The 12,671-nt window shown below is 41.4% G+C and overlaps 1 protein-coding gene across 2 annotated transcripts in view; it reads left to right on the top strand.

Moving 5' to 3' along the window:
• The window catches only part of LOC122558854 (caM kinase-like vesicle-associated protein), a 143,983-nt gene that overhangs the window by 70,454 nt on the left and 60,858 nt on the right, over positions 1-12,671 (top strand). For both annotated transcript variants that reach the window (XM_043707701.1, XM_043707702.1), the window contains exon 4: positions 7,600-7,674. In XM_043707701.1, the coding sequence (XP_043563636.1) occupies positions 7,600-7,674 (75 nt within the window). The remainder of the gene's footprint in view (positions 1-7,599; positions 7,675-12,671) is intronic.

The following is a 12,671-nucleotide window of genomic DNA, read 5'->3' as shown; positions in this document are numbered from 1 at the left end:
TCCTGATGAAGGGCTTTTGCCCGAAACGTCGATTTTGCCTGTCCTCGGATGCTGCCTGAATTGCTGTGCTCTTCCAGCACCACTGATCTAGAATCCTTTAAAATAATGCAGCCGCTTTGTATTCAACACAGTGAAAAACTACGATTATGGTTTTTTCTAGATGCTTTACTGATGTCTTCATCCTGACAGAAGTGTTCAAGCTCTGTATATGTGTACCCAATGTCTAAAATACACTCTCATTCTAATGTGCTTATGTTTTATTCAAAACCTGGAATACAAACTAGCTGCTGGTGGATCACGTTTGGAGTCCTTGGGGAGAAGGGTTCTGAAAGGAATTCGGTGAAGAAGTAAAATTATCAGTGAAGCAAATTTAATGACCAAAAACATTTTGGTGGTTCAGTAAAGCATCTAGAAAAAAACCACAATCGTAGTTTTTCACTGTGTTGAATACAAAGCGGCTGCATTGTTTTAAAGGATAACTACCGAGAATCACTTCTGCTCGAAGGTGCAATTATTATTATCTTAATCATTTTGCTTTCCAGAGATAGCTTCCTTTATTTTTAAACGTGTCGCAATGAACAAACCCATGAGAGAATGATTCCAAGACCTCTTGGATGTCCACTGCTCTGTTCTCTCACAGATCAGTCAGAATCAGTAGGAAATGGCTTTGTGATAGTGGCATGCGGAGTGGCACAGATCTGCACACAGTCAGGTCTGGCTCACAATGATGAGGTTATTGACCCATTGAACTCCTTTTGGCAGTGGTGTTTATTGGAGAATACTGACCATGACACCAGTGGTATTCTGATTTTTTTTTGAATAATGACCCTTTTCATCCTGAACCATGGGAATGATGAGGTGTGACCTTGATTTAATAGTTCACTTTAAAGATAGCACTTTTGATAATACAATACGTTCCTTTTTGCTACACTGGAGATCAGTTTAATTTTGTGTGCTTGAATGCTAGTGGAGGAGTTGAACCCAAGGCTCCCTCATTCTTAGCCAATAGTGTTCAGACTGGCACAGACAGATCTGAGCAGGCCTATGGATACCAAGCACCCTACATAATGGTGAAAAGACAGACAATCAGGTTTGAGGCTGCAAATTATTCTGGATCATGCCCACCAGACCTCTGGAATAGTGTTTAAGAGCAGAAGTACATAAGATGTAGGAATGAAGGTAGGCACTGGGCCCCTCAAATCTGTTCTGCCATTCCACACAATCATGGCTGATCATCAGTTTCAACTACACCTTCCTGTCTGCTTCCCATACCTTTGACTCCCTGGCAGGACACAAGCCTGTCAGCTTCAACCTTAAGTATGTAGCACCTACAATCTTCTCAGGTGGAAAATTCCAAAGATTCACCACAAGTCAAGTTCAGAAATGTCTCCTCATCTCTGAGCCTTATCCTGCAATGTCCCTGCCTTCTTCTACATTTCTCAGTGAGGGAAAACAGTCTCTCAGTGTTGACTCTGTCAAGTCTCCTCAAATGCTTTCAAGGAGATCACCTCTCATTCTTCTGAGAACTCCAGAAGGTATTGGCCCAGTTTACTAAGATTCTTATCATAGGAAACCTTCCAACACAAAGCACGGTCTCTTCCTTAAATTCTCCAATATTCTTCCTTAAATATGGAAATCAAAACCTGTGCACAGTATTTCAGATGTGGTCTCATCAAATCCCTATCCAGTTTTAGCAAGACTCCCTTATTCTTGTACTCCTAATTTCCTGTCACTGAGGCTAATATGTTCAGATCATTCTGGGGCTTTGGGGCTCAATATTTCTCTAAATACTTCAGGATTCATTGAGTCCATTCTCAGTCTCAGATCTTCAAGTCTTGAAGATATTGGTCAAAGCAGTGACTGTATATCCAAAGCAAACCTACACTAGCTCATTATTTAAACTACCTATTGTGGCTGAATTGCACTGTTCAGTATAGTTTAATTTTCATTCATGGGATGTAGATGTCACTGGTTAGGCCAGCATTTATTACCCATCCCTGGTTGCTGCCAGAGGGCGTTTAAGAAGCAACCACATTGAGTCTGGAATCACATATAGACCAGACCATGTAAGGATAGGAGTGATCCTCCCTAAAGTGAACCAGATGGTTTTGATGACAATTGCTAACAGTTACATAATCACCAGTAAACTAGCTTCTTAATTTCAGATTTTTGCTGAATTCAAATTTCACCATTCCAATTTCACCAGTGGAATTTGAACATTGCTGTGGAATTCTGGATTACTAGCACAGGGACATTACCATTATGCTATCACCTCCCCATTGAATGTGCTGCTCCATGATTCATTCTTTGAGAGTGGATAAGGCTGGACTGGCCATTTACGACTTCCAAAAGTAATTGGCTTCTCTCTTGACAGATGATTGTTGAAAGCAACATGAAGTTGGGGTTGCTGTAACAAAATTGTTCGCAGTGCCTCAAAAAAAGTGGATGTCTCATTTGTAAAACAACACAATTTCAATTGTTTCAGTTGTGTAAACAACTTTATAATCATTTTGATTTGGGGGTGTTGGACTGGGGTGTACAAAGTTAAAAATCACACAACACCAGGTTATAGTCCAACAGGTTTAATTGGAAGCACTAGCTTTTGGAGCACTGCTCCTTCATCAGATGGTTGTGGAATACACGATTGTAAGACACAGAATTACAGTCATGTACTCCACAACCACCTGATGAAGGAGCAGCGCTCCGAAAGCTAGTGCTTCCAATTAAACCTGTTGGACTATAACCTGGTGTTCTGTGATTTTTAACTATATAATACTTTATAAGAGTGATTAGCCTTCCAGAATAAAATAATTTCTGCTGCAGCTAATGGCATAGTAAATTAAACTCCATACTAGCCAAATTACTCCCTTCTCTCAATTATTCCAGGATAGAGCTTTATTAATATATTTTAGAGAACAGATGGATTTAAAAGTATGATTATATGTACAAAGAAATTGCAGACTATAACTTGTCCTTTGATGCCTCAACATAACATCAGTCTCCAAAAACAAATTGATTTTGGACAAATTGTATTGTCTCATATGGATGTGTTGTCTTTGTGTATATATCTGTACTTTTCCCAACTGCACAGTACTTTCGTGTAGCAATCTGTCCAAAATACAACCAGTCCAAATGGTAACTCAGCTCTGCTGATTTTAGTAAGCTCTGGGCCAACTTCACATGCAGACTGCCATCACAAATGTTTTAACTTGGTCAGAAGAGTTTGCCATTGCAAACTCAGTTATAAAAATTCCCAATTATTAAGCAGTGCATAATCCTTGAATTCACGCAAACATTCTCCTTATCTTTGCTTTGCAGCTCCCCTAAACATCATTCGCCATGTCTGCAAAGCAGGGTCCAGAGGGAACTTCTCGTTTTAATGAATATGTAAATAATGCGCTGCTTTTTAAAGAACAAACTAATTATGCTGTGATGTTTTGACAGTCTTCTGTAGCAAAAAGATTGCTTCTTCATATTAAACTGAAAACGCATTGATCTGAAAAAGCATTTTTTGATGTCTAATGTGAAGGTACTTGCCTGTAGATGGAATTTGGATGGTACTGTGTATATTTCACTGGCATATAGATAGCTTACAATTTTATGCCATATTCATTTCTTTTCCTAAAGGAAGGAAATCAACCTGATGAGTCGTTTAACAAGAACTGTTACATTTATCTTCAGTTTCTGATCCTAATGATTTTATTTGCATGCTGTTAAGAGTCAACTGTCACTTTCCATAGGAATATAGAAACAGTACCAGGTCATTCAGCTTTATCACCATTCAGTGAGATCATGGCTGACCTGGATGTGAACTCCTCGATACCCTAATGCACTGGTGGAATTTAAATTTGGTTAACAAAACCCAGAATTGAAGTCTAGTCTCAGCAATGGCAACCATGAAACTATCACTGGCCGTCGTGCAAAAACCATCTGGTTCACCAACGTCATCCAATTTAATCTGCTGGCAGCACTAACAACAGGTTTTATAATATTACATAACATTAGATTTGTATGCATGGAAGGCCATGAAACAGGATTCTTTATTCACTGGCATTCATGTCTTTACAAAAACAAAGGAAAATTCAGGTTAAGCAAGGAAGTACATACAGTAGTCACTTGAAATGAGGTCTGTGGTTTACATTGGTTTGAGAGATCTTACACCTATCTGCACCTCCTTCCAATGTGACCTCTTTTGCACCAAAGATACCCTTTTGTCCAGAGACACTTTGTTCAACTGTTCCCACAGCCCTCCAGTGCCATCACTGCCTGCTGCCAGAGCTCAGTTGTAATTAATAGCAACAGAAATGTCTGTGTTGAAACAGTGTCCCATCATAATGTCACGGCACTGCATGCAGGAACAACTTGGAGAAAGTGATGACTGTGGATGCTGGGGAGTCAGAATCGAAAAGTGTGGCGTTGGAAAAGCACAGCAAGTCAGGCAGCATCCGAGGAGCAGGAGAGTCGACGTTACAGGCATAAGCCCTTCATCTGGAATGTGGAGAGGGAAAGGGGTGGGGCTAGGGACAAGGTAGGTGGGAAGGCGATAGGGTTAGAGTTGCAATATATCCGGAGATTAGTGGGATGGAAGGTGAGGACCAGAGGTGGGGTTTCTATTCTTGTTGCGGCTGAAGGGGTGGGGTTCGAGGGCAGAGGTTCAGAAAATGGAGGAGATCCGCTGCAAGGCATTGCTGATCACGTGGGAGGGGAAATTGTGGTCCCTGAAATAGGAGGTCATCTGGGATGTCCAGGAGTGGAATTGCTCCTTCTGGGAGCAGAAATGGCCGAGGCAGAGGAATTGGCAGTAAGGGATCACGATTTTACAGGACAGGGCGTTGGGAGGAGGTGTAGCAAAGGTAGCTGTGGGAGTCACTGGGTTTGAAGTAGATGTCCGTGTTGAGTCAGTCGCTGAAGATGGAGACGGAGAGATCCAGGGAAGGGGAAGGAGGTGTCGGAGGTGATGCAGAAGGTCTGGGTTTAAGTTCTATCTGCTCCAGAGGTGTGTAATAATATCTCTGAAGTGGTTTATTAAAGAACTTACAATCTGATTTACTTTAATTCAATGATGTCCTTATCATGAAAACTTGCCCTGCAAAGCTGCACCTTCCCAATCCCCAGGAGAAGTGGCCTGACCTTTCCAATGGAATCAAAGTTTATGCATCAAGTTGTCTGGGTTACTTCCAAAACGTCAAATCTCCTGCATAGTCCCAAGCTTCTCCCTTCTATCCTTTTACATTAAACTGCAGGAAGAAAAGGTCACCTCTTCTTCCAGACTCCTTCTTTAACCTAACCGAAAGATAATGTTTACACTTTCCTTGAACAATACCCAGCCCAGCTGCTCCCTTCCAGCCTGTGTTTGCACTTTGGAGTGTTGCCGGATACCCAGGGAATCAGATGCAATTCTGATACATTGGCCAACATCCAACTCTGCCTTTTCTTATACGCCTCTATACTCATGTTCAAGAGCAGGCTTACTCTCAGCAGGATTGGTGACTCTCTGTATGGTCACCTAGCAAGAGGTCAAGTTGGTCATCCCTCATGGACAGAGTTCCTATGGACTTTCAAAATGCCCCTTTTGACTGTTTAAAGATCCCTAAACATCCTTCATTTATGTTAAGTCTCACTCAGATGTATTCTTCACACAGTTTCAAGGTTCCTTGCATCCTGACGTCAACAATAACCATGAGATCAGAAGAAGCTTCAAGACTCCCTTAATGATGGTCATCCTGCTGGTATTTTGACAATCAGAAACATTGGTTCTAATGGAAGGATTGTAATAAGAACCAACCTCATAACTGACCTCTTATAATTCCAGGCTCTGATCTTTTAATTACCTCTATCCTAACTTAAGAAGGCAACTGAATTTACCAGGCTTTCCTGACAATATTTCGCTCCCTTAACTCTTGTGTTCCCACAAAGATCAAACTAGAAAATTGAACAACAGGCAATTTAATGTACCATTCCTTTTATGCATTCTCATAACAATCATTTGTGGTAAGTTGAAAATTGCTTTGCCTTTCAATTTTTATGACACTAGCTTCATGACACCTTGAAATAAGTTTACAATTCTTTTGCTTTAAATTCATTGAATTTAATTTCCTACCAGACACCATGGTGGGATTTGAACACACACAGAATTAGCCAGGTTCACCAGAGTATTAGCAACAGCATCGTGGGGTTGGTTAGCTCAGTTGTTTGGACAGCTGGCTTATGATGCCAATAGTGTAGATACAGTTCCTGCTCCAGCTCTCAGTCTCACCCCTCACCTAAGGCATTGTGACCCTTAGGTTAAGCTGTGTCCAGTTCTGGTCACCCAGTTGTAGGAAGGATATTATTAAGCTGGGGAGGATTCAGAAGAGATTTACCAGGATGTTGCTGGGTATGGAAGATTTGAGTTATAAAGAAAGACTGGGACTTTCTTCACTGGAGCATAGGAAGTTGAGAGATGACCTTATAAAATGTAATAAAATAATGAGGGGTATAGATAGAGTTAATTGCAGTTGTCTTTTCCCTAGGATGGGATTTTCAAGACTAAGGGGCACATTTTTTAAGGTGAGAGGAGAGAGGTTTAAAAAAAAGTCTAGGGGGGCATCTTTTTTATGCAGAGGGTGTTTTGAGTGTGGAATGAACTTCCTGAGGAAGTGGTGGGTATGGGTACAATTACAATGTTAAAAAGACATTTGGATAAGTGCGTGAATAGAAATGGTTTGGAGGGATATGGGCCAGGAGCAGGCAGGTGGGACTGGTTTAGTGTGGGATTATGTTCGGCATGGTTGGACTGAAGAGTCCGTTTCCTTGCTGTATGACTCTGACTCTATGATTAATCATTTCTCTCTCTATGGTTCACTGGGATAATGGTGACTGTATCTTTAGTAATATCATCACTGCATCACAGTCTCCGCTTCTAACAAACTTGTGCTTAATAAAGCTGCAGTAGTTTATTTTCAGCACATTGAGGTCAAGAAACAGCCCAGCCAATTAATGTTGCTTAAATGTTATGGAGTTAAATTTTCCAAATAGCAGTGGCGTGGGCAGTTTGAAATTTGCACTCCATTGGTACAGATTCAAAGACACGGATGTATACTTGAAGATTACCTCTTAGGATCCATCTTTCAGTAAAAACTTAAATAAATGAATGTGACAATGCAAATGAGTTTCCTAAATCAGGAGAACCCATTTAGCTCAATTGCATTTTGAAATTAGATTACATTACATTACAGTGTGGAAACAGGCCCTTCGGCCCAACAAGTCCACACCGACCCGCCGAAATCAGAGTTAGCGTTTTGGGTTGAGTGACCCACCCATACCCCTACATTTACCCTTACCTAACACTACGGGCAATTTAGCATGGCCAATTCACATTATCTGCATATCTTTGGACTGTGGGAGGAAACCGGAGCACCCGGGGAGAACGTGCAAACTCCACACAGTCAGTCGCCTGAGGTGGGAATTGAACCCGGGTCTCTGGCGCTGTGTTGCTAGATTTCTCAAAGGTTCGCTGATCTCACTGTCATTAGTATGTCTTGGTCTCTTTGAGTAATCTGGGAGAAGAAGCTTTTTGTTTCTACAGCCAATGCTGAAATGTCTTGTTTTCTCTCACAGGGTGAAGCATCCAAACATATTACAGCTGGTGGACGTCTTTGAAACACGCAAGGAATATTTCATTTTCCTGGAACTGTAAGTTAACATGCAACACAAAAGAATGCAAAGGTTAGGGAGGGAGAAGGGTCAACAGCTGTTTGACCAAAATGACTATATATTTCCAGTGTTAAAAATCAGTTTGCAACTTCAATACTCAATTTTAGTTTTGGTCCTTGATGATTGGGGAATTTTCGATTGAGTTATGATTTGAACCCTACTCCAGCCAACTGCGCTCTTAAATAGAAACCAAAAGAATTGCGGATGCCGTAAATCAGAAACAAAAAGCAGAAATTGCTGGAAAAGCTCAGCAGGTCTGGCAGCATCTGTGGAGAGAAATCAGAGTTAGCGTTTTGGATTGAGTGACCCTTCCTCAATTCTGGGATTGGATGTTGACATCCAGAACTTTTGATCATGATCAACATCACTGGGATCCTTTGAGATTCCATGCTCACTAAAAGCTGATTTGATCAGCTGGTTACAGTTTTGTTTTGACTTGGCATTGTCTTTCTGGGATACATGGCAGAAACATTGTCACACTGGAATCCACTATGTGCCTACAAATCTTGTAAAATGCTTCCAACAATCAGTACTCTTCTGTTCATAGACAACACATCAAAAACTCCTTCCCAAAGTTTGGCTCATTTAGCTTTAAGAGGGTAACTTGTCTGTAGATGTTACACTTTGTCGCTATTTTTGAACTATTCTGATATCCATCTGCTAATACATAATTCAACTGCTATATCAGCTGGCAAGAAGGTAGCTTACAGGTATTTTCTCAAAGCCAAGCCCCATTCCAACTCTACCACTCGCTTTGAAGATTCTTGAAACTTTTCCCTTTAACGTGAGCAGCAGCTCCTTAAAAGTTTCTAGGGTGTGTGGAGTAAAGGGTTAACTGCATGTTTACTCTAAAAATAGCTCCTAAACCTGTGCAAGAGAAAATGTGTCATGCAGAAATAAGACCCCATCAAACTGACCCAAGTCTGGAGGCTTTCAGAGATGTAGCCTTACCATCCCTTGTATATATTTATGCTCCGTAAACCCTAAAGAGTGAAAGATGACCGAGCTCTGATTTGCGGAGGTATGTGTAAAAGGTTAGTATGCAGGGACAGCAAGTAATTTTGAAAGTCCGTACAGTATCGATTACCTTACTTAAAGAAGGTACCTTACTTAAGGAAGGATGTTAATGTATTGGAAGCAGTTCAGTGAAGGTATAGAAGCTTAATGCCATGTTGGGTGTTTTATGAGGGAACATTGGGCAGGAAAGGCTTGTATCCACAGGAATTTGGTAGAATTATGGACAGCTTGTTTGAAGCAGATAAGATCCTGAGGGGTCTTGACGTGGTAGGCGTGATGTGGGAGAATCTCTTGTGGGAGAATCTAGGGGTCACTATTTAAAAGAAGAGGTCAGTATTTAAAAATAATAGAGATTTTTTTTGTCCCTGTGAGTCCATGAGTCTTTGGAACTCTCTTTCTGGAAAGATGATGGAAATAGAATCTCTGAAACATTTTTAAAGCAGAGATGGATAGATTCTTGGTGAGCAAGAGGGTGAAGAGTTATCTCGGGTAGGCGGGATTGTGGATTTGAAGTTAAATCAGATCAGCCATGGAATCACAGAACGGAATCCCTACAGTGTGGAAACAGGCCCTTCAGCCCAATAAGTCCACACCAACCCTCTGAAGAGTAACCCACCCAGTCCCATTCCCCTTGCCTACTACTGTAAATTTTTACCCCTGACTAATGCATCTAACCTACACATCCCTGAACACTATAGGCAGTTTAGCATGGCCAATTTACCTAACCTGCACATCTCTGGATTGTGGGAGGAAACCGGAGCACCTGGAGGAAACCCACGCAGACACTGGGAGAATGTGCAAACTCCATACAGATAGTCACCTGGATTCGAACTCAGGTCCCTGGTGCTGTGAGGCAGCAGTGGTAACCACAGAGCCACCATGCTGCCCATGACCTTGTTAAATGGCAGAAGAGGCTTGAGGGGGCAAATTGCTTACTTCTGCTTCATGATTGTGCTTGATATGTTGCACCACGTATCTTGTCTGCCCTGGTTCCTCATGCAGTACCTGTCCTAATGATTAAGGAAACAGCTTTTGGTCAGTGGTCAGTTCAGTTGGATGCTGTATTCACATGGCACTCGAAAGGCAGAGGTCCTACACAAAAGCAAATCACATTATAGGAAATATTGATAATACCAACCTTGGTCAGATATAGCTCATATACAAAGAACAAAAAAAAAATCACAATGGCTTTTAATCCTAAAGAAGGAAAGAGCATCTTGAATCTACTTGGTATCTTTCACAAAAGTCATACAGTCACCTAGGAAAAAAAAATTAAACTTGTGAATGACATGTACTGAGTAGAACTTGTTTTGTATATCTCAGAATAGTGCTCCAGTATAATCAATATGTTCATTTCAAAGAATTACTGTTTTTTCTCCCTTAATGACCTGATTTTGGAATCTAATCATTGTGTAGCATGGTAGGAAATAGAGAGCGCGAACTCACATAAACAGGAATAAAATAAATTGTTGATTCAGACTTAAATAAAAATCAAGACAGCATTCAAAAGTCCCCTGCACTCCTTCATACTGTCATGAGATCTTTCATTTCCAGCTGAGACAGCAGAGAGAGCTTTAAACTAACACCTCGTCTGAGAAGCAACACATCTGACAATGCCTACTCTCAAGGTCACACCAGGTTATAGTCCAACAGGTCTGTTTGAAATCACAAGTTTTTAGAGCCCTGCTCCTTCATCAGGTGAAGTCCTGAAGCTTATGATATCAAACAAACCTATTGGACTATAACCTGGTGTCATGTGACTTCTGATTGCACCCCCACCCCAAGTCCAAAACATAATGCCCAGTCAGCATAAATTATTGGATGCAATCTCCAGAGTAGGACATGACCCTATCAAGAACTGGCTGATGCGACTTCTGTCCTTTGTTGCTCTTTTAGCTGCCTAGACTTAACCTTATCCACTCAGTGTCTCACAAACATCCATCAAGTTGAAACATGTGTTGATCACAGCTAAGTTTCTTCCAATGTTGGAAACAGCCCAAAAAACCCATACTAAAATCAGTGTGTCAGGATGAGAGCTAAGTCTGCTGTGCCTTGTAGTTTGTTGTTTGTGGTGTAGCTCTGTACAGACACACACTGGATGGAAATTAAGTCCCAACAATATCAAACCCCTCAGTGGGATCAGTGACCATACAAGGTTGTGGGAAGTGTTTGAAGTAATGTGTTTACTGCAGGAATCTGAAGGCAGCTTTATGTGACAAATTCTTGATGTATGATTCATTGCACGTTCAAAGTGCTTCTGATTCAACATTTTCTGCCACTGTTTCCTCTTTTTGTTTAAGAAAACCTTTGGTTTTGAAAAAACTTTGAACGTTTACAATTCTGAAAGCATCATGTTTGTTTTTTCCCAAATTTCATTCTATGGCATCATTAACTCTTGTAAAAAATGCGTGCTTTTTTTTTGCCCCCACCTACCGTTGTAATATTCACATCACACAATTGCCGTCTCCAATAAGAGACAATCTAACCATCACTCCTTGACATTCAATGGTGTTACCATCACTGAATCCCTCCACTGTCAACACCCTGGGGGCTATCATTGACCAGAAACTCAACTCTACTTGCTGCAGTAGCTATAAAAGCAGGTCAGAGGCTCAGAATACTGTGGCGAATAACTCACGTGCTGACTCCCCAAACTCTGTCCACAATCTAAAACGCACAAGTCAGGAGTGTGATGAAATGCTCCCCACTTACCTGGATGGGTGCAGCTCCAAGAAGCCTGACACCATTCAGGACAAAGTAACCCACTTGATTGGCACCACATCCACTCCCTGCACACCGATGCTCAGTAGCAATAGTATGTACTGTCTACAAGATGCACTGCAGAAATTCACCCAAGATCCTTCGACAGCACTTTCCAAATCCACAACCACTTCCATCTAGAAGGGCAAAGGAAGTAGATGCCTGGGAACAATACAATCTGCAAGTTCCCCTCTAACCCATTCATGATGCTAACTTGGAAATACATCTCCATTCCTTCAGTGTTACTTGGTCAAAATCCTGGAATTCCCTCCCTAAGAGCATTGTTGGTCAATCTACTGCACATCGACTGCAGCGATGCAAGAAGGGGAAGTAGGGACAGGCAATAAATGCTGGCACAACTAGTGATGCCCACCTCCCAAGACAGAAGTTTTCAAAACAAAACCCGCTGCCATAATCTGTTTTTATTATAATCCTTATTAGTATCAATTCTGGAACTACGTATGGAAAAATATTTCAGAGTGGTGAGGTTTGCTGGAATTAGTGTTGCTTTTGTGATTTCTCAGGACCTCCTCGACATGTTGGAGATTGCAGGTTTAACACCTAGAAGACCAAGGGCAGCAGGCATGTAGAAACTTCACTCTCTGTAAGTTTTCCTCCAAGTCACACACCATCCTGACTTGGAAATATGTCACTGTTCCCTCACTGCTGCTGGATCAGAATTCTGGAATCCTCTCCATGCCTGCACTATGGGTATCCCTGCATCATGCAAACTGCTATGATTCAACAAGTTAAAAATCGCACAACACCAGGTTATAGTCCAACAGGTTTATTTGGAAGTACTAGCTTTCAAAGCACAGCTCCTTCATCAGGTAGCTAGTCATGGTTCAAGAAGACAGCTCCCTACTGCTTTATATGTCAGAATTATCAATGCAGGTCCCGTTAAATGTCAAGCAGAACAGTTCTGAATTGATTGAGATCAAATAACGCTCACTGGACTTCATATTTAAGCACTGGGGACTTGTCCCCTCCTCCACTCTCTCATCTCTGATGGTTTGTATTTCGCTTAATGATCTTTGCATGTAAATTATTCAATTGGAAACATGGGTGATTTACCAGTGGTTTGAGAAGATTTGTAGCTCAGGTTGAGGTTTTGGATGTAGGTTTGCTCGCTGAGCTGGAAGGTTCATTTCCAGATGTTGCATCATCCTACTAGGTAACAGCTTCAGTGGACCTCAGGC

Source organism: Chiloscyllium plagiosum, chromosome 18 (genome assembly GCF_004010195.1).
Source record: "Chiloscyllium plagiosum isolate BGI_BamShark_2017 chromosome 18, ASM401019v2, whole genome shotgun sequence".
NCBI lineage: Eukaryota > Metazoa > Chordata > Chondrichthyes > Orectolobiformes > Hemiscylliidae > Chiloscyllium > Chiloscyllium plagiosum.
The sequence above is the reverse complement of the archived record's forward strand: the minus strand, read 5'-3'. Positions and strand labels throughout refer to the sequence as shown.